General features: G+C 43.7%; 1 protein-coding gene and 1 long non-coding RNA gene across 2 annotated transcripts; one reads left to right on the forward strand and one right to left on the reverse strand.

Annotated features, from left to right (window-relative positions):
- Positions 1-3531: 3531 nt before the first annotated feature.
- On the forward strand, positions 3532-7666 carry LOC109778689 (uncharacterized). The gene is made up of 4 exons (XM_040387250.3): positions 3532-5127; positions 5225-6241; positions 6333-6416; positions 6504-7666. The coding sequence occupies exons 1-4, from the start codon at positions 4525-4527 to the stop codon at positions 7071-7073; spliced, it is 2274 nt and encodes a 757-aa protein (XP_040243184.1). The 5' UTR covers positions 3532-4524; the 3' UTR covers positions 7074-7666.
- Positions 7667-7854: 188 nt separating this feature from the next.
- Positions 7855-8910, reverse strand: LOC120962999 (uncharacterized). Its single transcript, XR_005754516.2, has 2 exons — positions 8145-8910; positions 7855-8028 (listed from the first exon to the last, which is right to left on the reverse strand). It is a non-coding gene; the product is annotated as an uncharacterized lncRNA (long non-coding RNA).
- Between the last annotated feature and the right edge of the window lie 15877 nt (positions 8911-24787).

A 24787-nucleotide genomic window follows, 5' to 3' on the forward strand; every position in this document is an offset into this window, starting at 1 on the left:
ACAAAGATCGAGCTCCATGGAGCTAGTTTTTTCAAAAAAAATCAAAAATATTCTACAGATACATATGTATATTCTTCAAGTTTTTATAAAATTTCATCAGCTAATTTGATTATTTGCATACTACACAAAAAAACAAATATCTGACACAAATACAACAAAGAAAAAGCCTATTTTAATCACATATGAATATGTATGTTAATGAAAATTTATACATGTATATTACAACTATATGTCTACATGTATACTTTTTCAGATTTTTTTTAGGTATAGAAAAAGTATTTTCTCTAGAAAATAAAGGGCTTTATGGAGCCCGGCCTTTGCTTGCACGTTTTGGCCCTAAGACCCATTAGTGGAGGCGCCCCAATGGAAGGCTAAATTGGGAGGTGGAGTTGGACTCCATCTCCCCTAGGGTCGGCGCATCGGGAGGGGAACCTTTCCCCAAGTCGGCCACCCATCCCCTCTCCTCTATACCTATATATACTAGATGTTTTGATCCCTTTGAGACACAAGTTTCTTCTCTAGTTCTCTCTAGTTGATCTAGTTCTAATTTAGACTTGATCTAGATTAGAGCTAGTTCTAGTTTTATCTTATCCTCATAATAGAGAATACCCGTGAGGTTCTCTTCTCGCTCCTCTAGTTCTTTTGCGATCTCTAGGTCTGAACGGCAAAGCGCTGCCGGATCATAAAGTCCGTACGTGTGCAATCCGAAGAGAGGTCGTGCTTCCGGCTTTCGGCTCGGGGGATCTTTCGTTAACGGTTCGAGGGACTTCATCAACGATCTACGCCAACTCTTCTGCCATTGCAACTCGTTGATGGTAACGATCCGATCTATACCTCTTAATGCATCTTCATAGTGTTCATGGGATCTTGATCGTAGGACGATTTTTTTGTACTACGTTTCCCAACACGTGCCCATCTGGGGAACACACATACGTACGGGAAAACCCCCAACTCCTAACAACCGATCCTAAAAGGACGCTAGGGGGACTTAAAAGGCCGTTTCCACTGACGGCAGCCGCAAGGCTGTGCTGGCGGCTTCTTGCTGCCACCGGCGAGGCTCCTGAATGAGCTACTGCCTCTCCATGACTACATCACCACGGCTCCACCTTCATCACGGGTGCATCAAGCAGGCGAGGGACTTTGCCCATGTCTTCGATGGCCACGACCATCAAAGGTACTAATCACACTTCTGAACCATAGAAGGTGTTCTAATTAGGAGATCAAGATCATATTCACGTTAATCCTAAAGGCTTACATTTGTACGCATCAGCCTCCTCCTGCCTCTTTCCAAAAAGAATTAGGGTTCCTCTGCCTTCCGCCGGTGTTGATATCGATCCGCCTCGTCTCCGGTAGCCTTAGGGCCATGGGGACATGGTGGATCCCGGGCCTTGCCGTCGGGAGGGCTCCGTTTTCAAATCTTTCCTGGAGTTTTGTTAGGATTTGTATCTTGCTCAGGAAGGCGGGACGGCGGCGGCTTCCTGAAGATGGAATAAGGTTCTTCCTGCCTAGCCCCTGTTTCGGTGGCGCGTCTATCATCATTGGTGGGCGTGTGGAGGTGTGTCTCCGACAGATCTGTCTTTGGTGGATCTGCTTGGATCTGGTCGTCGTTCGTCTATGTTCGTGTGTCTTCACGTTGGATCATTCCGATCTACGCTACTCTTCATCGGCGGCGGTTGTTGTTCTGGTCTGCTGGTCCTATGGGGCCTTAGCACGACGACTTCCCGACTGTCTACTCCAACAAGTTTCGCCCGACTTCCTTCGGCTCGCTTCAGTGCTTATACTCGTCGCTAGGTGGTCTACGAATTTGGATGTGATTTTTATAATTTCTGGTGTTCGTTGTACTTCCGGGATTGAAGATGATAGATCGAAAGTTTTCCCCTAAAAAATTTATCTTAAAGGCTTGATTTTAACACAAATATGTCGAAAACCATCGGATTTTATGTAAAAATTATCAAAGTATGAATGAATATTCGCCTGGTTGTTTAAATATGCATTTTTTTATATTAAATTTTGACCGAAATGCAACCGGACATGCGGCTAGCTTTGAATGTCCGTTTCTCGTATTAGTGTCCGCTAACTGGTCTTCTGGTCCACAGATGGTTGCGGTGTTCGGTTTGCGAGTCGGCGCTGAAGATGCCCTTACAAGTTTGAAGTTTGAAGCTGGTAAAAGTAAAGAGTCGAACGGCCGTCATGACATATTGATTGGTTACTGATCACAACTCAAGAATCACCTAAACAAGCACGTGCAACGACAGACAGCAACCCTGAACACCGGCATCCAGGCTCCAGCTCTACTTGAAATCAACGGTCAAATGCCCATTTCGCCGATTTCCCCGCAAACGTAATCTTTGGAGAGAACAAAATGCAACTCGTTTTTTTTAAGGGCAACCAAGCCAATTTTGGCCAGCTTGTCTCACACTTATGCGTCGATTCAGTGTATGGAATGGAACATGAATACGTTAGCATTTCGAAAGTCTTTGTTCGCTTCAAAAGATACAAGTAATCGCGCACGCACGCGCGAAATGCCAAGAGTGAGTAAATCCAGCGATATTGACACGATGTTCAGTGCGTGTCAAGCTACGTATGCCAATACGCCATGGCACCTGTTTGACTTTCTTTGCCTTGCCTTATCAGTTTTTCACTTGCGCACGAGCTCATCCGGCCACGCTGACTTTGACCAAAGATCGCGCTATCTTGTTCTTGCTTGACCAATCCAGCCGGTCAAGCTTTGTCCACTGGATCATGGCGACAACTTTAGTAGTAGTAGTAGTACCTACCGATTTTCCGATTTTTAAGTTGACGGTGCCGACTGCAGACGAGTTGCATATGGTCATTACGTGCGTTCGGCGTCAACGACCGGCCGACTGGATCCAGGTTTTGGAGTGTGAGTTCAAGAGTAAAATGCATCAGTGCACCCTAAACTTGCTGGTTAGGACCAAAACGGTCCTCAAACTCTGTAACTGCATCATTACAGTCCTAATACTTGGTCATACGGTGTGAGTACGGTCCTCGAATTTGGTCCATCGGTCCTAGAGTTCGTGCATCATACGAAATCGCTGTACAGAGGCGTATTGGGTCGGCCACGTCAGCTAACGAGATCGGCGGCAGAATCTCTCATCTGCTCGCCCCTGTTCGAGTTTTTCCCCTGTTCTTGGACGTGGCGGCAAGGGACGGCTGATCGGCGACGGTTGATCCCCATGCGAGCATCGGGGACAGCGGAGGAACGCAGGGCCGCATTCCCGTAACTGCAGGCGGTGGTTCATGGCCGCGACGGTCGGCCCCATACGACGCCATGAGAAAACGGCGGCACCCACGTACGGTGAGTGTCAAACTTCCTACGGATTTGCCTCTGAAAATTTTGCCTCTAAAAAGTGTTTTCCACTAGAGTAGGCAGTGGTTTGGTGATCCCCCATGATTTATGCGTTTATTTGGTGGGATTTGACGCACATTAGCCTAGGGTTTACAGATTTGTAGGGTTTTTCTGAAACAGAATGTCTGAATTAGTTCAATTTTGCTCTGTTTGCAGCGAAAGACAGTGATTTTTTCACTTTGGAGTTCTTTCATGGAGGATTTTTCCATGGCAGTGGAAGAAACAGGGCCTATCTGAATGGGAAAAAGACTTGTTGATTTTTGCGACATTCAGTGTGTATGCATGAAGATGCTTGAAGATTTGATAGAGCATATTGGGTATGAGATGGCTGGTAGGGTTTCCATGTACTGATTGCTACCTGGTTCTCAATTGAATGAAGATGGTGCAAGGCTGTTATCTAAGGAAGAGGATGTTGTTGACATTGCGAGAATGGTAAAAAGAGGGCACCGGTATTTGATGATTTTTATGGATCATGAAGACAGCTACAGTGGTGGTGGAGGACAAGCATGGAGTGATGTGGTTGCTACTCCATCGGCATATTTACCTCCTGTTATCAGTCCTAAGAATAAAAGCATTGGTAATGTTAGTGGTGAAGAGGAAAGCATAGTTGATGGTAGTTATGTTGACGACAACACTCTATGTGAGGGCAATGAATTTGCGAGCATTGAAGAAGTTGTTAGGTTGAGGCCAAGAGCAAAGCAAGGTTATATTGATGAAGAAGGATGTGGCAGTGATAATGATAGTGAAGATAGTGACTATGTTCCCGAGATTATAGATAGTGATTATGATTTGGAGGATGGTGACGAGGACTTGGCGCAGGAGCAACTACATTCTGTTAGTGATATGAAAGGGAAGCAAGTGGTTAAAGATTGTAACTCTGAAGATGAGAAATTAGAAGCTCCGGAATCGGATGAGGATGAGATGAAGTTCAATTTCAAATCTTTTACAGCTGAAGATATGCATGATCCAAAGTTCATGTGGGGCAACTATTCTCATCAGTTGATTTGCTAAGAAGAGCAATCAGAGAGTATAGTGTGAAAGAGAAAGTGAGCATCACATTTCCCAAGAATGATAAAACTAGGATTGGTGCTAAGTGTGAGGATGGATGTCCATGGTATCTTTATGCCTCATTGGACAAAAGGACAAATTCAGTTATGGTGAAAACCTTCAATGGTGTGCATCATTGTAGCAAGAAGTGGCAAGTGAGGGCATTTACTGCCAAGTACATTGCTGACAAGTATGTGGAGAAAATAAGAGCTAGTGAGAAGATAACCTTGAAGGGATTGGCAGCACTTGTGCAAGAAGATTGTAACATGACAATTAAAAGGGGGAAACTAGGGAGGGCCAGAGGACTAGCTTTCAATATTATATATGGTGATGAAATAGCACAGTACAACAAGTTGTGGGACTATGCAAATGAGCTAAGGAGATCCAATTCAGGAAGTACATTTTATTTAGACCTTGATGAAGATGGTAAGTTTGAGAAATGCTACTTTTCCTTTGATGCTTGCAAGAGGGGCTTCCTATCAGCTTGTAGGCCTATTCTTTTCCTCGATGGTTGTCATTTGAAGACACAATACGGAGGCATCCTACTTAGTGCAGTAGGAATGGATCCCAACGATTGCATAATTCCTATTGCACATGCGGTGGTTCAGAGAGAAGATACAAAGGCTTGGAAGTGGTTCTTGACAGCTTTAAAGAAAGATCTTGGTATTGTGAGAAGTGCTCTTTGGACTATCATGTCCGACAAGCAAAAAGTGAGTGTGCCTTTGCTATATTTCAACTTTCTCCTATCGTACAAGGGCTATTTGTAAATATTTATTAATACTTGCTTTATGAATTTACTTATGGCAGGGTCTAATAAAGGCAGTGGGAGAATTGTTCAATGGTTCCCCACATAGATTTTGTGTCAGACATCTTTGGCAGAATTTCAACAAAATTTTTAAAGGTGAGGCCCTCAAAAACCAACTCTGGAAATGTGCTAGAAGTAGTACTGAAGGGAAATTTAGACAGAATATGAATGAAATGTTGGTTCTAAACAAAGAGGCACATGATTGGCTAGAGGAGTTGGACCCTCCAACATGGGTTAGGGCATTTCAAAATGAATTTCCTAAGTGTGATGTCTTGTTGAACAATAACTGTGAGGTGTTCAACAAGTACATATTGGATGCAAGAGAAATGCCCATAATCAGCATGTGCCAAAGGATTAAAGGACAGTTGATGGGAAGAAATCATAGCAAGCTACAAGAGGCCTTGAAGTGGCCCGGTACTATATGTCCAAAAATAAGGAAGAAATTGGACAAAAATGTGGAATTTGCTAGAACTTGCTATGCTTCACCAGCTGGATTGGGAATTTTTAATGTGAACGATAGAGGCGTAGACTACGGGGTTGATTACCAGTTGAGGAAGTGCAGCTGTAGGAGATGGGATTTGTCTGGCATTCCATGCAGCCATGGAGTAGCTGCTCTTAGATATGACAACATCAATCCAGAGGATTACGTCAACTCATGCTATTCTATTGCAACATATTGCAAGGCATATGAAAACATTATTATGCCATGCAAAGATATTAGTGAGTGGAGTAAAATGAATGGCAGAACTATCACACCACCACCATTGGTAAAGCAGAAAGGAAGAAGGAGGAAGAACAGGAGAAAACAACCAGAAGAGAAACAGGGGAAAAAAGGAGTAAAAATTACAAGGGCAGGAGCAATAATCCATTGCGGTTATTGTGGAGTTGCTGGCCATAACATTGGTGGGTGCATGGACTTCAAGTTAGGGTTAAAACCAAAGAAAAAGTCTGAAAGGGTTAGAGTCAGGGCAGAGCCTGACGTTTCCTCCTCAGATGAGGAAGAAGCACCTATAACCCAGGTGAGGCCCTATATCTAGCTGCATGGACTTCATTATTTTATTAATTATTTCTTTCAACATGTGAAAATTCTCCTATTTTTACTGTTTGCAGGAACAGAATCAGCGGACAGAAGGTTTAATTCAAGAGCCACTATGTGTGTATCAACCTGAGATAATTACTATTTTAACACAGGAGGTACTTACAATAATTTGTTTTCATTACACATAACTAGTTCATGTACAAATGTTTCATGTCTGATCCTAAATTTGCGTTCTATATCAGAGAGAAGCAAGCCAGAGGGAAGAAAGCCAGAGGGAAGCAGTTCGTCAAGGTCCATTACCAAATTCCGTTTTCATAGAGGAGCACATCATGTCTCAGCCACCGGTTGTCCCTACTACTGCAACGAAGGAGGGCAACGTTCACAGGAAAAGAGAGATTCTAGCACTGGCAAAGTTAAGAGCTGCAGCTGAGAAAAGAGAAGTTGCAGACCAATTAAAGTTTGAAGCAGCTATGGCAAAGTTGAAAGGAGAAGAGGACAAAATTAAGCTTGCGGCTCAAAAGAGAAAGGAAGAGTTGGAAGCTAAGAAACAAGCAACTGAGGAAAAGAAAAAAGCTATACTAGAGGAGAAGAGACTTGCTGCAGAAGAAAAGAGAAGAGCTATTGAGGAAAAAAAGAGAAAGGCCCAAGAGGAGAAACTTCAAATGGCAGAGAAGAAAAGGCAAATGATGGATGAGAGAAAAAGAAATGCCGATTTAGCAAAACAAAAAAATGCCGAAGAGAAGAGAAGGATTGCACAGGAGAAAAAATGCTTGCAAATACATCACACCAGCAGGAGGAGGCAGCTTTTCTAATACATCAAGCAGAGGAGTTTGAGAGGCAGGAGGGTTGGAGAATTTTTAAAGAGGCTGAGGAGGCTGCTAGGCAAAAAGCTTGGGAGCAGCAGAATAATCAGCAAGGCACAGCAAGGAATGAAGAATGGGAGCTGCGAAAGAGGAGAGCTGAAGAAACAAACAAGAAAGCCATGGAGGACCAAATGGTCGATCAAGCAATGAAGCATGTCATGCTGGAGGAACAATTGCAAGAACGAGCTGCAGCAACTAGTTCAAGAGTTGAGGAGGCAAGGTTTAATCCATGCCCAGTTGAAGGAAACAAGACAAAGAAAAAATCTGCACCTACCAATCAGAACATGACATGTTTTAAGAAACCTAGAAAGGTTAACATGTTCGATGAATTTAGGTGAAGGGATGTCAAGTTGGAAATGATATTCATATCTTTTTGTGTTTCTGCTTATGATCGGGTGCAGAACTTGTAGTGGCAATGTTTTGCTTATGATCATTGTGCTTATCATGAAGTGCAAGAGGTGTCTTTTCATTAGGAAACTACTATTGCAGACCTTAATTACTCAGATTTTGAACTTAAGTACTATTTATTTTCATTCAGCAAATGCTCTATATTTTAAATAATGCACTGTTTATTTTCATGTGTCATTAGCAATTGGTCTTCATGTGCCATTATGAAGTTGAGAAAGTGTTGTTCATTTTCAGCACTATTGTTCAAGTTCTATGCAAACCAAAATGCAACCAACACTGTTGATTTTGTTTCAGAATTTACATTCAGCCAAAGAACTGTTCATTTTCAGGTGCAATTTTGTATTGATTCAGCCAAAGTACATAGCAACAGGATACACAAGTACATGCTCTTGATGAACATAGAAACAGGACACACAGTTGATGAACTTGTCATCAAGCATCACGGGAGCCAGGATTGCGGTGAACTGATGGGTTCGAGTGAGGTCCTCCCCTTCTCCTGACATGAACCAAAACAGGATAAATCAGCGTCTTTTTGGTCCTCGGCGACAATGGAGCATCTCAAGCTCTCCGTATGAATGCACTTGTCCGTCAACAAGCGACCTCGATGCTGACCTCTGACGGCAGGACGCCGCAATTATTCTCCATGGCCGCCAAAAGCGCAAGGGCATCACCGCTGAGCTACCGACGCCGACAGCCGTCGCGAGCAGCACGTGACCGCGATAGCGAGCCTCCAGCTCATCCATGGAGGCCGTCCGCCGGAGGAAACCTGGCACGTCTCCGGTCGAAGACAAGGCTGTCCATGGCGCCAGACCTCCTTCAGTAACCACGGCTGACGACGGGCAGTGGAGCCACGGCCGGCGACGGGCGGTGGAGCCACGGCAGGCGACGGACGGTCGAGCCACGGCCGGCGACGGGCGGGGCAGCGGCCACGCCTGAGACCGACGGGGGAGACAAGACGAGGCTGCCGCCCTCGCCAGAGACCGAGCTCACGGCCACGCTTGCGCCGCCCATGGCTGCCAGCAATACGTACTGCGGCGGGGATTTGGTCGAAGGAGTGTGGTCGGCGGCGGGGATTTGGTTGAGCGCCCGCTGGCTGCTGGGAGTGTGGCGAGAGGTAGGGATTTGAGAGGGAATTGGGGATTTCTGCCCACCGTGACTAGTCAACTAACAAGTGGGCCCTACAAACGGACGACGTGGCCAGTCGGATACGCCTCTGTACAGCGATTTCGTATGATGCACGAACTCTAGGACCGATGGACCAAATTCGAGGACCGTACTCACACCGTATGACCAAGTATTAGGACTGTAATGATGCAGTTACAGAGTTTGAGGACCGTTTTGGTCCTAACCAGCAAGTTTAGGGTGCACTGATGCATTTTACTCGTGAATTCAACATTGTATCTCTGCACGCGGGCCCAGTTCAATCCATGGGTATTCAGTTGCATACCCATAATTGTGGCCAAATTTTTTATGTATACATAAAGTGTGTACCATGTATACCATATAGAAAAAAAAACCAGGATATACGCAGAACAACAGGCCCAATACGCTTTAAGCCGGAGAATAGTTCCCGCTGCAACATTGGGAAAATCCTATATGCCGCATTCTCCGGCATATTATCAACCTAACGCACCGGGAACGAGATCCGGCCGTTACATAGATTTCACGTTTCGATTTAAAGAATCATATTCTACCTGGATTTTTCGGTTTTTGGAACCTTCTAGAGGATCGTTGAACCCATTTTTTTCATTTTTTTCTCATTTTGTTTTTCCATTTTACCTTTTTCTTTTATCCCGTCTTCTCTTTTTCCTATTTGTCTCCTTTTGCGTTTTCCTTTTCCTTTTTCTTCCTTCAAGTTTACTTTTCTTTTTGCAAAAAAATCATTTTCTAAAAAATTATTCAAAACCTCAAAAAATATTCTGGTTTTCAAATTTTGTTCACAAATTCAAAAAATTATTCACTTTTTCTAAAAATGTTCAAGAATTTAAAAAAATTCTTCACTTTTCATTTTTTTATAGAAGTTCAGAAAATGTTCCATTTTTTATTTTTTTAGGAAATTAAAAAAATGTTCCATCTTTCAAAAATTGTTCACCTATCAAAAAAGAAAGTTCGCTTTTTATATATTGTTGTTAGGAGTTTAAATTTTATTGGAATTTTCAATAAGTGTTTGGGAATTAAATTTGTTCACTATTTTAAAAAAATAGAATTTTTCAAAAATTATCCGCGTTTGTTAGAGATTGTTTAAATATTCAAATTTGCTCGAGTTTTTGGGAAATTGTTCTTTGTCAAGTAGTGTTTAAGTTTTGCTGCTATCGTTAGTTTCTTTAATTGTCACGCTAGCTACACATCTTCCACTAGAGCTAGTCAGTTACAATGGCTTAGCAGCGCGCATGCTCCTTTTTTTTGCGACTTTTCACCTCGCGAATGCGGTGCCAACACAAATGGGCTGGCCCAGGTGAGGTGCCCCTTGCAAATCGCCGACTCTTGCAGGAATGAGCAGCATATAGGAGGTCCCGCAACATTACCTAGTGGCCCAATTCTCCTTTATCTAATCGTCCAGTCCCAGCCTAATTGAAAATTCTGTAGTGGACCTAAGGCCAACTCCAACGCGATCCCTAATGGTCCGGCCACGTCCGTTTGGGGACAAACGGACAAAACAGGAAGCCCAACGCGCGGGAGCAGACCGTTGTCCGTTTCCGGTCCGCTTTCGACCCATTCTCGGTCAAAAGTTGGGTCGCGTTTGAGGCCGAACGGACACGCGTGGACGGGCGCGACGCGCGCCCTACTCCCCTTGGCCCGCCCGTCCGGGACACATCCACTTTTCTCTTCCCTCTTCCCTCCGCCCTTCGCCCTCCGCCATCGCCGCCGCCACCCCCATTCCGAGCCGCGTCGCCTTCCATCAAGCCGTTCGCCCCACAAACATGCCATGTCATAGCCGCCCCACGCCCGCGGTTCGGTAGAGTTTTTTGCCGGCGTTCGTGGTTCCTTGTTGCCGGTGGGAGAGAAGCTACGGGCGTCATCGCCGGACGTCGACCCCAACAACTTCTGGCAGGCCTTGCATTACCGCAGCGTGCCCACCCCATCAGCACCAACCTTGCTTTGCTTCATCGACTTGCTCTTTTCGGCCGCTCTCCATCACGACCACAAGGTATTCGATCCTTTGCTCACAAGGTATCATGGATAGCGGGGATGAGTTTTTCTTTCACAACTTCATTTGTTCAACGGATGATTCTTCCTCAGATGATGAAGAGCCTGTGGCGTCTGCATTAGGCGTCCACGACCACATTAATAGGAAGTGGCCTCGGTTCAGGGGATCAATCCCCGGCCATGTTTCGGCCTTGAACCGCAATAGGGAGAGAGGCCACACCCTTCTTTACGCCGATTACTTTGAGAATAGCGCACTCTTCAAACCACACAAATTTTGCCACCGTTTCCGTATGGCAAGACATGTGTTCAATCGTATTTGGAGGGAGTGGTAGCATATGATCCATACTTTGAGTGCAAAGAGGATGCCCTAGGCAAGCTTGACTTCTCTTCTAATCAGAAATGTACTGTGGCTATCCGGATGCTTGCATATGGAATTCCTGGTGATCTTGTGGATGAGTATGTTCGTATGAGTGAGTCCACATGTCTCCTCTCAATGTATAGTTTCTGCAAGGCTGTGGCGGCAGTGTTCGGCCCTGAGTACCTGAGAGAGCCAACTACCGCTGATACAGAGAGGTTGTTGGCTATCAATGGCGAGAGGGGCTTTCCGGGCATGCTTGGTATTATTGATTGTATGCACTGGAAGTGAAAGAACTGTCCATTTGCTTGGCAGGGGCAGTACAAGGGGCATGTGAAAGGTGCTACTATCATACTTGAAGCGGAGGCTTCACAAGATCTGTGGATATGGCATTCTTTTTTCGGCATGACTGGTTCTGACAATGATATCAGTGTTCTTCAGCGTTCTCCAGTGTTTGCAAGGCTTGCAGAAGGCCACTGTCCGAAGGTCAACTTTGAGGTCAATGGCCACCAGTACAACAAGAGATATTACCATGTTGATGGTATCTATCCAAAGTGGTCCACTCTTATGAAGACCATAACTGCAAGGAGAGAAGAGACAAAGGTTTGCCCAAATGTAGGAGAGTGCTAGGAAGGATGTGAAGCGTGCTTTCGGCGTGCTTCAGTCTCGATAGGGTATTGTTCGAAACCGTGCATTGACATGGAGCACGTAGAAGCTTCGGGAGGTGATGACTGCATGTGTGATTATGTACAATATGGTCGTAGAGGATGAGTGTGATGAAAGCATCTACGACCAAGGGTTTGATTTTCAGGGTGAAAATGTTGAGCCTGAGCAGCCACCTCCTACAACCTTCGAATAGTTTGTCCATTTTCATTGTGAATTGCGGGATTGGCGTACTCATGTCCACCTCTAGGATGACTTTTGAGCACATGTGGACTCACATTGTCAACCAGTAGATCTATCTGTTTAATTTCTTTTCATGCAAATAAATTTCGATTGGGTTGTAAAACTATTTGATATTGTTTTCTTTCGATTGGGTTGTAAGACTATTTCGGACGTATATCAATTTGCTATGTTTGATTTGAACCATTTGATATGCTTCATTTCAGTATGCTGGTTCAACGGACGAGATGGGGCTACGCGTTGGGCGCACAACTGCCACATCCAGAAATCCGAACGGACACGACCCCATTGCTACCCCAAATCAATGAAAAGCGGATGAAATGGACATCCATTTGGGGTCGCGCGTTGGAGTTGTCCTAAGGGCAATCGTACATCTGATGGATCAAACAGACTCTTCGGGACCCACAATTCTCATTGCTAGCACGCCGCACAACTGCACGGCGGTAGGGGCATCCGTTGCGGTGGCTGGTCGGCACGCGACGGTGCCGCGCATGCATCCAGCATGGAGATTGAGCCAAGGTGTGAGTAAAGTCTATTTTAAACCTTGAATTCATATGGCTAGTCAGAATTGAACCCTAAACTTTGAATCCCTGAAATCGGTATCCTGTACTCATTGATCCCGGCCAATCTCGACCTTGGACCCGTATAGACCGGTTTGGCACGGTAGGAAAGTAACAATCCCGGCCGGGATCCTACTCCACTCTCACTGACTATATGGGCCCACATGTCATATTTACCTTCTCTCCTACAATCTCTCTGTCTCACTCCTAAAAACTGCGGCATGCCGTTCGGCAGGCTCGGCGGCTGGTGTACCTTGTGCTGGGACGCCGGAAAATGGGCAGAGCAGCAGGAAAGTCCAGGGGTAGCGCATGGGAAAGAAGAGCGGGAGGCATGACCACCGGTCTGGTCGCCGTGCACGTCATCCACGCTGCACGTGGTGTGCTCTCACGGCATAGCAGCCACCTGGCGCGAGCGGTAGAGCAAGAAACCGATGGAGATAGGGTGAATGTAGCTCAAGGACGCGGGAAGGCGAGTCGCGCGGAGCTACAGGGGTGGTCGGAGCGAGCTTGGAGGCAAGGTGACCTGTAGGGGAGTGCACGGCTGCACGCACACCAAGTGTTTGACGGAATGGTGGTGCTACAGGAGGTCCTTCTGTAGCTTTGCAGCAGCGCATCGGAGACGAGTAAGGTGTTCGAGGTCTCGCTCGCGCGCTTCTGACGGCCGCTTCAGCGCTCGGCGTCTCGTCGGGGTCCTGGTAGCTGTGTGGCGTCGGGGTCGCGTTGTCCAGTCCCGGCCTCCCGGGAGCCTGCGACAATGTTGAACAACGTTTGCAGGACGTCTGGCATGTCCGGCCGCTCGTGCGGCGCGTCGGCCAAGCGCTGCGTGCCAAGCGTGAGCAGCTCCCAGAGACGGCTGAGGACAAGACAGCGGCAACCGTGCGCTACGGCGGCTAATGTGCTAGCTTGGTTTCGTGTAGTATTTATCGAGGCGTGAATGCTAAGCAAGCTAGTATTAGTCAGTTCGTCGCTGATCCATGCATAGTATTATTTGTTCCTACTTCATAGTGCTTTTTTAGTCTGATTCAGTTTAGGATTTCTTCTTTGATGGATTTGCATAAAGCAGGGAAGAGGACGAAGATGACATGTAGGCCCACCCAGCAAGTGAGAGAAGTGAGGGATCCTGGCCAGGATTTTGTTTTTCCTAGTGCAGCAAACAGATATAGGGTTGAAATTGACCGGGATTAATAAATACAGGGTGCCAATTTCAGGGATTTGAAGTTCAGGGTTTGATTTCGACCATCCATGCAACTTCAAAGTTTTAAACAGACTTCACTCCCAAGGTGTCGAGCTAGTTCGCCAGTCAACACATCGATCTTTTTGGACACATTTTCTAATTTTCTCCATCTAATGTGATGTCATTACGACCTTCTCGATTAATTCTTGGACGGTTGTCTAAGATTAAATTCTATGGAGGTGCTTCCGAGTTGTTTGTTGGTAAAATATTCTTTTATTTTTGAAGACATTGGCATTAGTGGTATTGGGTGTGAATTTATTTTGATGAATTGGTGTTAGTACTACCGAATGCCCCCTTCATTTCTGTTAGATGTTGCCACTTTGATGTGTTAAATAATTAGTCCTTTCATATGTTGAATAATTATAAGTTATGATCCCAAGTAAAAAAAATGTTATTTTTTGCGGGAAAATTGAACAAAAAAATCAAGTTATGATCAATTATATGAATCCAAGATAATATTCCATATTCAATGGTTTATCTCTTATGTACTCCCTCCGTCCAAAAAGCTTGTCCCTCAAATGAATGTATCTAGCACCAAGTTAGTGCTACATACATCCATTTAAGGAACAAGCTTAGGACAAACTTTTCCGGACGGAGAGAGTATTTTACAGTTCATCTAACATGGTGATGTAATCATTTATACTTGTTGAAAAGAGAGGCTACAAAAGAAAATTGTAAGAGCATCTCCAACAGATGCGCTAAATAAGCCGTGCGCTGAAAAAACGGCTATATAGCGCGCGCTGCCGACAGTAGCGTTCCAACAGCCACGCTATAATCCCGCACGCGGTAAAAAGGCTCTAGCGCGCTGGACAAGCAAATCATGCACGCGAATCTCACCAACCGCGAGATCTGAAACCTCCTGGCACCTACGCCTCCGCCCGTACCTTCCCAATTTGCTCTGGCGACCAAGCGTAGTACCTGTCGTCGGCACTTCCCCCGCCTCTCCCCAGCGCGTCGCCGCTTCCCCTGCTTCTCCTGGTGGTCGTCGTTGCTTCCTCCACCTTCTCTCCTCGCCGCCGTCCCTCGAGCGCACCGTTCCTCCGACAAACAGCGCCGGATGGCCGCTTGCAGCTCGGCGCCCACAAGGTGTTTGACAAAACACTTGCAAGGTATATATTGCTTCTAACTTTATATTTGTAGATGAATTTGGTGCATGTTGTTCGTAGTTTATATTTGTTTAAATTCAAGTTTGTAGATGAGTTCGTCCTACGATTCTTCCGATGAAGAATTTGATCTTCAAGAGGAGGAGGACGTCGCAATGATCATGAGACTTGGATTTGGCTTTTTTTTCAGAATGCTTGGATCTTGCAATGACATCAATGTTCTTCAGTGGTCACCACTCATGAATAGGACTGCAAATGGTGAAACTCCACTGGTGGATTTGTAGCAAATGGCCATACATACAACATGAATACTTGTGTGATCATGCATAACATGATCATCAAGAATGGGCATGGGCAAGATTTAGACTATTCTCAGTATAAGTTGATGGAACATCCCGTGCGAGTGTGAAGGAGGGCTGCGAGGGTGGCCCGCTTTGTTGCCTTCTATCATGCCATTCGACATGCTGAAACGCATGATGAGCTTCAAAAAGATCTAGTCGAGGAGTGGTGGTCATGAAATGGGCAACAAAACTAGTTTGATGTTGTATGTTAATTGTATTGTTGATGAACTGTTTGTTGTATTATTCATGAACTATTTGTTGTATTGAAGATAAACTATTTGTTTGAGTTGTAATAATAATAGAACTATTTATTGTTAATTTATTTTGCGTGTATTTGATCTTCTTGGTTCTATGTTTGAGTGGAAAATGTTGTTTGTATTGGGCACGCGCTGGAATTTAACGCGCCTGTTGGAGCGCTACCTGGGGCGTGCAATATTATAGCGCTTCTGATAAAGCAAAACATCAGCCCAGTGCGCTAAAATCCTATTCAACGCCTTAAACACCAGGGTGTGGCCCGAGCGTTTTGCTCATAGTTCTCACAACCTTGCGCACACTCTCGTTCGACCTTGGGCTTGGTCATTTAACTTTTTTTTATATCAATTTGCTAACTACACTGTGCGTGCAGGTTTTATTCATCCGGTCCATGCAGTTTTTTCCCTACACAAATTCAGGACGTTCTAGAACGTTCCACAATGTTCCACCTATTTTTTATGGAACTGTTTTCCCTGATTTGTTCCAAGATGAGTTTTCTATGGTTTTTCTTTTTCATTTTATATTTATATTTTCCGTTTTTCTTTTTTATCTTTATTTTATTCTTTTATTTCATTAATTTTCCAATTCATGAACCTTTTTAAAAATCATGAACTTTTCTTATATTTGCACATATTTTTTAAAATTCATAAACATTTGAACTTTTTTTTCAAATACATTACCTTTTTTCAAGTCCATGCTCGCGGATTTTTCCCCAAGCCGTGAACTTTCTTTCAAATTAGTAAACTAGTTTGGTTCAGGGTGAGTTTTGTATGGTTTTTCCCAGTGGTCAAGTGGTTAGCAGTCAACTTTCAACCAGTCAGCTGGTTAGCGAATGAAAAAAGGCGCATGACCACACAAATTAAATAAAAACATGGTGAATTCAAAAAATGTTCGCACTATCCAGTTTATTTTTGTAAATTCAGATATATTTCACAAAAATTTAAATAAATATTCACGAACGCAAAAACATTAATGAGTTTAAAAAATGTCACAAGTTTGACAAACATTTTATGATTAGAATAATTATCATAAATTCGAAAAACATTCATGACTTCAAAAATCACATATTTTAAAAAATGTCCGTGAAAAGTTCAGGAAAAAGCACGTATTTGAGGATAAAGATGAAAATAAAAGGAAGATAAGAAAGAAAATACAATGAAAGGAAACGCAAAAGAAACACAAACAAAAGGAGGACACATAAAATACAATAGAAAGAAGAAAAACTGGCCGAAATACCAGCAGGAAAAAAGAAACAAACAAACGGCCCGGTAGGTTCTTAAAACCGGCTAGGAATCTATCGGAAACTTCGCAAAACTCTCTCAACAAAAAATGATTCGTAGCCCGTGATGGCCCGGCCCACGCCCAAGATCACGTGGGATATCTCAGTCACCAGGGAGCAACTAACTAAGGAACACTCGTTCCCAGCCTCCCCAAGGGTCACTTTGGACGTGGCGCGCTCTCAGCCATCGCCACGTGTCGCGCACTAGGCGTTTTCTCCGGATATTTCTTTTTATTTTTTCAGACGCACTTTCTGATTTTTAGATAGTTTTTTTTCCTGGTTTTCTTGGCTTCTCATTTTTTCACCGGTTTTCCTTAGCTTTTGTACAAATAAATTCCGAGAGGCATGGATTTGCTTCCGCAAGAGGCAGGCCATGCCTCTCGGAAACGAAAAAAATGTTTTCTTTTTTTTTCTTTCGTGAGAGGTATGGTTTTGCTTCCGTGAGAAACACGGTGTAGTTCTCGGAAACGAAAAATAACCCTTTTTTCCGTGAGATGCACGGTTTTGCTTCCACGAAAGGTACGGACGTGCCTCTCGGAAAATGAAAAAGAAACACATGTTCTCTCTTTATTTTTCTTTCGCAAGAGGTACGGCCGTGCCTCTCGGAAATGGCTTTCGAGAGGAAAAAATGTGCTCCCTGTTCGGTTTTTCCGTCCATTTTTTTGTCCGATTTTTTCTTTAAAAAAGTTCATTAAAACCTATCAACATGGGATCTAGTTTTGAAGATCTCGACTCGAGGAATCCAACGATGAAAAGGGTTTGAGATTTGGACGCACGGTTTAAGAGATAAAACGTTTTGAATAAACGGATCTATGAAAAAAAGAAAAAAAAACTTTTACGCGCATACACTCACCCCTATAAATGCAGACACGCATACCCTACCCCTATGAGCACATCCGAGAGACTGAGCCGACATATCATCTTGAGATTTTACGAAGTCACCGTAGGTGCCTCGTAGTCGACGGGAACGTCTCCTATTGAGCGTGTATCGCCGAATTACTGAAGTAAATTTAGGATAAATGCGAGCATCCGGATTTGAACCTTGGTGGGCTGGGGATACCACTGTCCACCTAACCATCCAACCACAGGTTGGTGGTGCACATGCAAAGCGTCACTTGTCACAATCAGGGAAGGTGGAAGTGATCTTTGGAAAGAGTACTCCTCAATTAGTGATTTCGCACTCACCATGGCTATATGAGCGATTTACTATTTGACGCATTTTGCGTCAAATTGTTAGTGATTCGCGCGCCCCCGTCGAACGACCGACCGACACGGTCCAGGCCGTTTAGCAGCGAGACATGCACCTCTGATCTCGGTTTTGGGAACGTTTTGAAAGGTACCCAGCTGGTTTTTCCGACGTTTAGAACCTTCTAGAAGGTTCCCGAACCATTTTTTTTTGTCTTTTCCTGTTTTTTTCTCCTTATTCCTTATTTTGTTTCTTTTTTCTTTTTCTTTCCTTTTTCGTTTTTTTCCGTTTCTCCTATTCTTTTTTCCAAAAAAAATTAGAATTTCAAATACTGTTTGCTTCTTTTACAAAACAAGACAATTTTTTCCAATTTCAAATTTTAGGAAATTTTGCAATTTATGTCTTTGTTCACACATTCAAAATATATTTGGGAATTTAAAAAATTATTCCCACTTTCAAAATTTGATAACCAATTTCAAAACTGTTCATGTTTTTGATTTTTTTGGGGTCAAATTCAGAAAATGTTTGGAGAATTCGAAAAAATATTCGCATTTTTAAGTTTTGTTCATTAATTAAAAAAATGATATGAAATTTTACAAGATGTTTCAAATTTGTTCACATATTCTAAAAATATTCATGTTTCCAAATTTGGTTAGCAAATTCAAAGAATGTTCGGGGAATATCGTGTTTTGCAAAATTTGTTCTTATTTCAAAATATGCTTGTGTTTTAAAACATGCTCATAATTCTGATTTTTTTCTGTTTTAAAAAAATCACAAATTCGAAAAATGTTCCATCTTTTTCAAATTTGTTCACATATTCGAAAATTGTTCATATTTTCAAAATTTAATTGCAAATTCAAGCAATTTTCAGGGAATTTTCAGAAAATATTTGCATGTTGAATAAGTTGTTCATAATTAAGAAAAATGCGGGTTCTCAAATGTTGTTCCTGTTTTTCAGAAAATGTATCTTGCGTTTCAAAAACTGTCCTCATTTCAATTTTGTTCCTTTTTTCAAGAAATGTTTGAGAAACTCAATAAATGTTCACGTTTTCAGGAAGTGGCTGTGTTTCAGGAAGTGGCGGCAAAATGTTCGTCTTTCAAAAAATATTTAAATTTTGCAAAAATAAAAGAACTTTCGAAATTTCTAAGAATTTTAAATATCTTGCGACTTATAGTTTGTATGCACGGGGTTGCTATTTTAGTTATAATTTTCTAGGAGTTACAGTGGCTAGCGATTTTGGTTCACTAGCACCAGGTCCTTGGTTCGATTTTCTAAAAAAAGGGTCCTTGGTTAATGTTTAGATTTTTGCCGCTTTAGTTTGTTTATTTAATATCCGCATTGAATATCTAGCACAAAAGCTTGTCCAACGGAGCAGCTAGGACAACACACGCATCACTGCGAAGGCTAGAGTTCGAACCCCAGGAGTAGCGCTCGTGAAGTGCAATCGCAATATGGGCCGGCCTAGATGAGCCGTGCCCTATGTGAAACGTCGACACAGAGAGCGTCACATAGGAGCGCCCCCCCTATATGTCGCCCGTATCGATTCCTAGTTTCTTTTAAGGATCCGTACTGATTCCTGGCAGTATCGATTTTTTTGGTGTTTTTCCACCTCATGAAGTGCCATCACAATATGGCCCGGCCCAGGTGAGCTGCGCCCTCTATGAAACGTTCGATTCTCTGACGCACAGAGCGTCACATAGGAGTAGCGCTCAATTTTTTGTTGGGTGGTTTTCCACCTCGTGAAGTGCCATCGCAATATCGGCCGGCCCAGGTGAGCCGCGCCCTCTGTGAAACGTCGACTCTCTGACGCAGAGAGCATCACATAGGAGCTCCACTATATGTCACGCGTACCGGTTCCTAGTTTTCTTGAGGATCTGTACCGATTCCTAGTAGTAATCGCCTACGGGCGACAACTAGCGGGCCCGCCAATTGCCGTGGTTTGCTCGTTGTGCTGTATGTTCGATCAGCTTCGGGCTTCTTCTGTTTATTCTTTTTCGTTTTCTTTGTTGTTTTAGTTATTTATCTGTTTTCTTTATTTTCTTTGTTCTACTTTGGTTTTTTTACTTTCTTAATGATTTTACGTATTTCTTTCTTTCTTTGTTATACTCTGGTTTTCTTTTTTTCTTCATTTTCTACATATACTTTTTTTAATTCTTTGCTTTCTTGTTAATATTTTTTATAAATATATGATTAACATTTAAAAAAATATTTACTGTAATTTTTTTTGCATTTTCGTATATTTTTTTATATAGGCTTTTAACATTTTTCAGATAGATGATTTATTACACATTTACAATTTTTGTATACATTTAGAACGTGTTTTATGTACACTTTTAGTTTTTGAACCATGATTAATGTTTTAGAAAAACACACGATATTTTTTGATGTCTACTTTTTTCACGCACACTGTATATTTTAAAAAATTCAGATACATGATTAACATTTTTTTCAATATATATGATTTGATATCTACTTTATTGCATACACGTTGTACAATTTTAATATTCATTATAAACACTTTTCTATACACAATTAACATTTTTCAACTACATGGTTAACATGTTTCGAATTTGTATGTAAAGTGATTTTTAAAAAAGGTAAAGAAATGAAAAAAAAGAAAGCCAAAATGTGGAAAAACTGATGAAAAAAGAGTGTTGAAGGCATGTGGTCCACGCTTGGCCGGCCCATTCCGGTGGCAGCTTGAGGTGAGACGTGCTACTATCTGGTGTCAAGCAAGACATAATCGCGCCCTTCTCAGGTATCGCTTGGTGACCCCTCAAAAAAGGCATCGCTTCGTGGAAACAGAAAATAGCGCGGCCACCATGAAAATTGCTCGCAGCCACCGTGAAATCTGCATGCTGCCGGAGGATAGGTAGGGGTGGGTCGATGTTCGTTGCTAAAGACCCGGGGTGGCCGCCCTGGCTGTCCCCTATGGTGGATCCGCCACTGACTCCCAGCACATTTGGCTTCGGAAAGTTCTGTTTGTACTACTCCCTCCGTTCCAAATTACTCGTCGTGGTTTTAGTTCAAATTATAGGAGTACTAGTGTACTTTATATCTTCGTGTCTATTTTTGCACCAAAGTTTATGCAAGCAAGCTTCTCTTTTTGTTCTTCCAAATAAAAGAATATTTGAACTCGAAACTTTGCAGATCAACATCACACAAGTACTACCATGTGCAGAAAAGTTTTTGATTTTTTTTGGCATAACATAAATTTTTAAAAATGACACAACTCATTCAAAATTTTAAATCTGACAAATTTATGTGTCATAAAAAATCGAAAACATTTTATACAAAGAGTGGCACTTGTGTATAGTTGACCTGCAAATTTTCAAGTTCAAATGTTTTCTTGTTTGGAAGCAACAAAAAATAATCTATGTAAGGATAGCATGAATATTGACGCAAACTGAATGGCACCGGTACTGTAGTACAACAAATCCACACTCTTTGGCTTCCTACAAGTCTTCTCCCTCACTGCTGCTTCTCTCCCTCTTTTATCCCTTCTAGCACAGCATATGTACTCCCTTCATTTCCTTTTAGTGTGTATATAAAATTTGTTCGTAGTCAAATTTCGTAAAGTTTGACCCACTTAATAGGAAAAAATATCAACATTCAATATGAAATCAATACCATTACATGATCATGAGATCAGGATCCAAACTTTATAGTTTTGGTACTGTAGATGTTGATATCTTTTTAATATAAATTTGGTCAAACTCTGTGTAATTTGACTTCAAACAAATTTTATACGTGGAGTAAAAAAAAACGGAGGGAGTATGTTCGAACCAAAAGAGGTCGACCTAGTCGGTTGCTTCCGTCCCACTTTGTTCAAACCCTAAGCTATATATGTGTCCCTTGCATATATATGTAGCTTTAACTACATCCATCCATCAAAACATATCGATTGCCTCATCCATCCATCAGACAAATAGTCCTACCAACTAAACTTTGACACCCAACGTTGTGACAGAATTCCCCTCAGGTTTGGCTGTCCAAGAAGTTTGGTTGGTGTGGTTGCACCACACAAACTGGCTGTGGCGCGGCCTACGTTTGTAAAATCACATACACGCATGCAGTGGAGAAGATGACCAGATGTTCTTGTCAATATACAGCAATTAATCATGCAAACTCCTTCATGGGCGCAGGTGTACTAGCCAGGAGGCCAGATCACACCGAACGCTCTGAATATAATTGTTCTTGTTGACTTATAAATGCGAGTTTGAGAAAAGTGAATTTGGTATTCTTGAGCGAGAAGATTAATATTGGTTGGGTCTTTCTTTGCAAAAGGTTTAGAAACCGCGCAAGTAATGAATGAGAACGATGCTTTTACATTTCCCGGTGGGTCGGGTGAGCTTATCAGCTTGATCAAAGCAATCTCGCCAGGCAATACATTTCACTAGATATTGTCAAATCTGTTAGTACCATCACCGGAAAAAAAAAACCTGTTAGTACCATAAAGTACATAGCTAATACACCTTTTCATCAGATTCATTTTTTTTTGCGGGGTCATCAGATTCATTTTCAGGTTGTTATGGTCTCCTTTTCCTTTTTGTGGCACTAGACTTTTTTAGCAATGACGTGACTTTATTAATAAAATGCAAACCAAAAAAACTGCAGAAGAGCAAACTTGCACAATCCAAAATAAACACGAAGATTTTGAAGAGCCACCTGAGTTGTCACCACAAAAGGTGAGAAGCTGAGAGCACTGCAAGGATCGTAACCAAGGAGGCACTGTTTCACATTAGTACAGATATGGCCTTCTTAGTCGGCTGAGAAATCCTATTGCTGGCGGGTAATTATGCTGACAGTTAGAGGGGACGGTGATCCCAATGGCCTTTACAGCACGGCGTAGAACCGACTGTGACGGACCTACACATACTGTTCTCAGTAAGAACCGACTAGAATAGACCTAGTGCAGAGGTTTTACAGCGACTATTTTATATTCTGAACCATGCAATGGTCCTCCTATATAGGACGCGTTTGGTAGCCTGCATTAGACCCAGCCAGGCCCGCGCCGGTTGTTTTTTGGTTGTTTGAATGCATGTGTTTACTGTTTGGCCCGCATAGCACGAACCTCAAAGCACCCCTCAGCCTGGCCCGCTAGGAACGGCCGAATCGGCCGTTTCCAGCGAGTCAGGCTCGAGCGATGCAGGGGAGGGGAACGCCGCACCGCGCCGCGCAGGGGAGGGAGATGGTGGGAGCGATGGCACATCTACGAAAAAGCGGCGGGACGAATTCGAGTCGCCACCCGCCAATTCGGTCGCCCTATATATCGAGGGTCACTGCCGCGGCAAAACTCCCTCCACCACCCCCCTCTCGAGCTTTCCCTCCGGCGCGGATCCACTTCGACGACGAGGTAAGCGGCGCATCTACCCCAGCGACCGGTTGACCGCGCCGGCGGGTCGACTCCTCCTCTCCGACGTGCCAGGAACCTCCTCCACGGCCGTTCCGATGGCCTCTGTAAGTTCAATCACCACCTCCTCTCTTCTAGTTCTAGCTAGATCTGTCCATGTGCAAAGGTTAGGCCGTCCGATCTGTTTGACTGTGATGGTGTAGTAGCTATTTGTGATGGATTTCGAGCATGCTAGGGGTTGTTTCCATGTGGGCAAGTGTTGGTAGTTAGTGGTCATCGATGAATCCGTGGTATGCTAGTGTGCAAGTGTTGAACAAGATCATCCATGTGTCCATGATTAGTGATATGTTCTCCATGATTAGTGCTCTGTTATGCTGTGGTATGCTTGTGCATGTGTTACTGCTAGTTTGATCTGTCCAAGATGTAATGCTAGTTCGATCTGTCCCAGATGTACCGCTAGTTTGATCTGTCCATATTGTACTGCTAGTTCATACTGTCCATGTGTAGTGTCTTGTGGTGTTGATGACACTTACGTTTGTAGGACATGACCATGCAAGAGTATAGCCAGGCCCTCGTGCTGTCCGAGAGCCAGTTCCCACCGTCGTACGTCGAGGACTCCCAGCCTCCTCTGGAACAGATGCCTCTTGATTTAGAGGTTTTCGAGTTGCCGCCTACGGTTCCTCCATTTGTGCTGACTCAGCCCAATGCTGTTGCTCATGCTGCTGCTCTAAAGGCAGCAGCAAAGGAGAAGAAGGATGGCAGGAGGAACATCATGAAATGGCAGCCGTTCCTCTCCACTTTTGTGCTTAACAAGATGTGTGAGATCATAGCTAGTGGGGTAAGGACTGACAAGGGCTTCAAGGAGGTGCACTTGAACCTTTTTGCAAATCAGGTGTTCGACTTCTGTGGATAGGAGGTCACCTCGACCCAGGTGTACAACCACCTGAGGAAGTGGAGAGCTCGATGGATCCAAGTGTCCAAGCTCAAAGACCTTAGCGGTGCTTCATGGGATGAGGACACCTGCTCGATCCTTCTGGAGGCAGAGCACTACCAAGGCCACGTCGCGATTAGCTCACAAACCATGCCATTCTAATAGACCAGCAGTTCAAGCCTATGAACCATTGCCATACTAACTAACCCGTCTGCCCTGTTTCTTCTTAGGCTCACCCCAAGGACGTTGAGTTCCTCAACACCCCTATCTAGAACTACCAGCAGATGCAGCAGATCTTCTCCTTCGAGCTGGCAACCGGCAAGCATGGCATGGGCTCTGGTCAGCCGCTTGGCTCGCCGATGCAGGAGTATCTAGACACCCAGGAGTCAGACACCATCAACGTTGATGCTCCTGAGAAGGATGCTGAGCACGTTCCTGTGCTTGATAGGAAGAGGAAGCAGGCAGGCTTCATGGAGGAGGAGCTGAGCGTCTTCACAAGCATGACTGAGGCAGTGAAGGAGGTGGCCACTGCCATTAGGGAGAGCAAGAGTGTGGACGTCCACCCTAAGCTCTACATCGCCGTCATGGATCAGATTGGCTTCAGCCCAGA

This window comes from Aegilops tauschii, chromosome 4 (genome assembly GCF_002575655.3).
Source record: "Aegilops tauschii subsp. strangulata cultivar AL8/78 chromosome 4, Aet v6.0, whole genome shotgun sequence".
Classification (NCBI taxonomy): domain Eukaryota; kingdom Viridiplantae; phylum Streptophyta; class Magnoliopsida; order Poales; family Poaceae; genus Aegilops; species Aegilops tauschii.

Bases quoted from the DNA above. Each gene is read 5' to 3' on its own strand.
- LOC109778689 (XM_040387250.3), top strand. From the start codon at position 4,525: ATGGTGAAAACCTTCAATGGTGTGCATCATTGTAGCAAGAAGTGGCAA. The intron at 5,128-5,224 runs GTGAGTGTGCCT...TACTTATGGCAG, and splicing joins TCATGTCCGACAAGCAAAAA to GGTCTAATAAAGGCAGTGGG. The intron at 6,417-6,503 runs GTACTTACAATA...GTTCTATATCAG, and splicing joins TTACTATTTTAACACAGGAG to AGAGAAGCAAGCCAGAGGGA.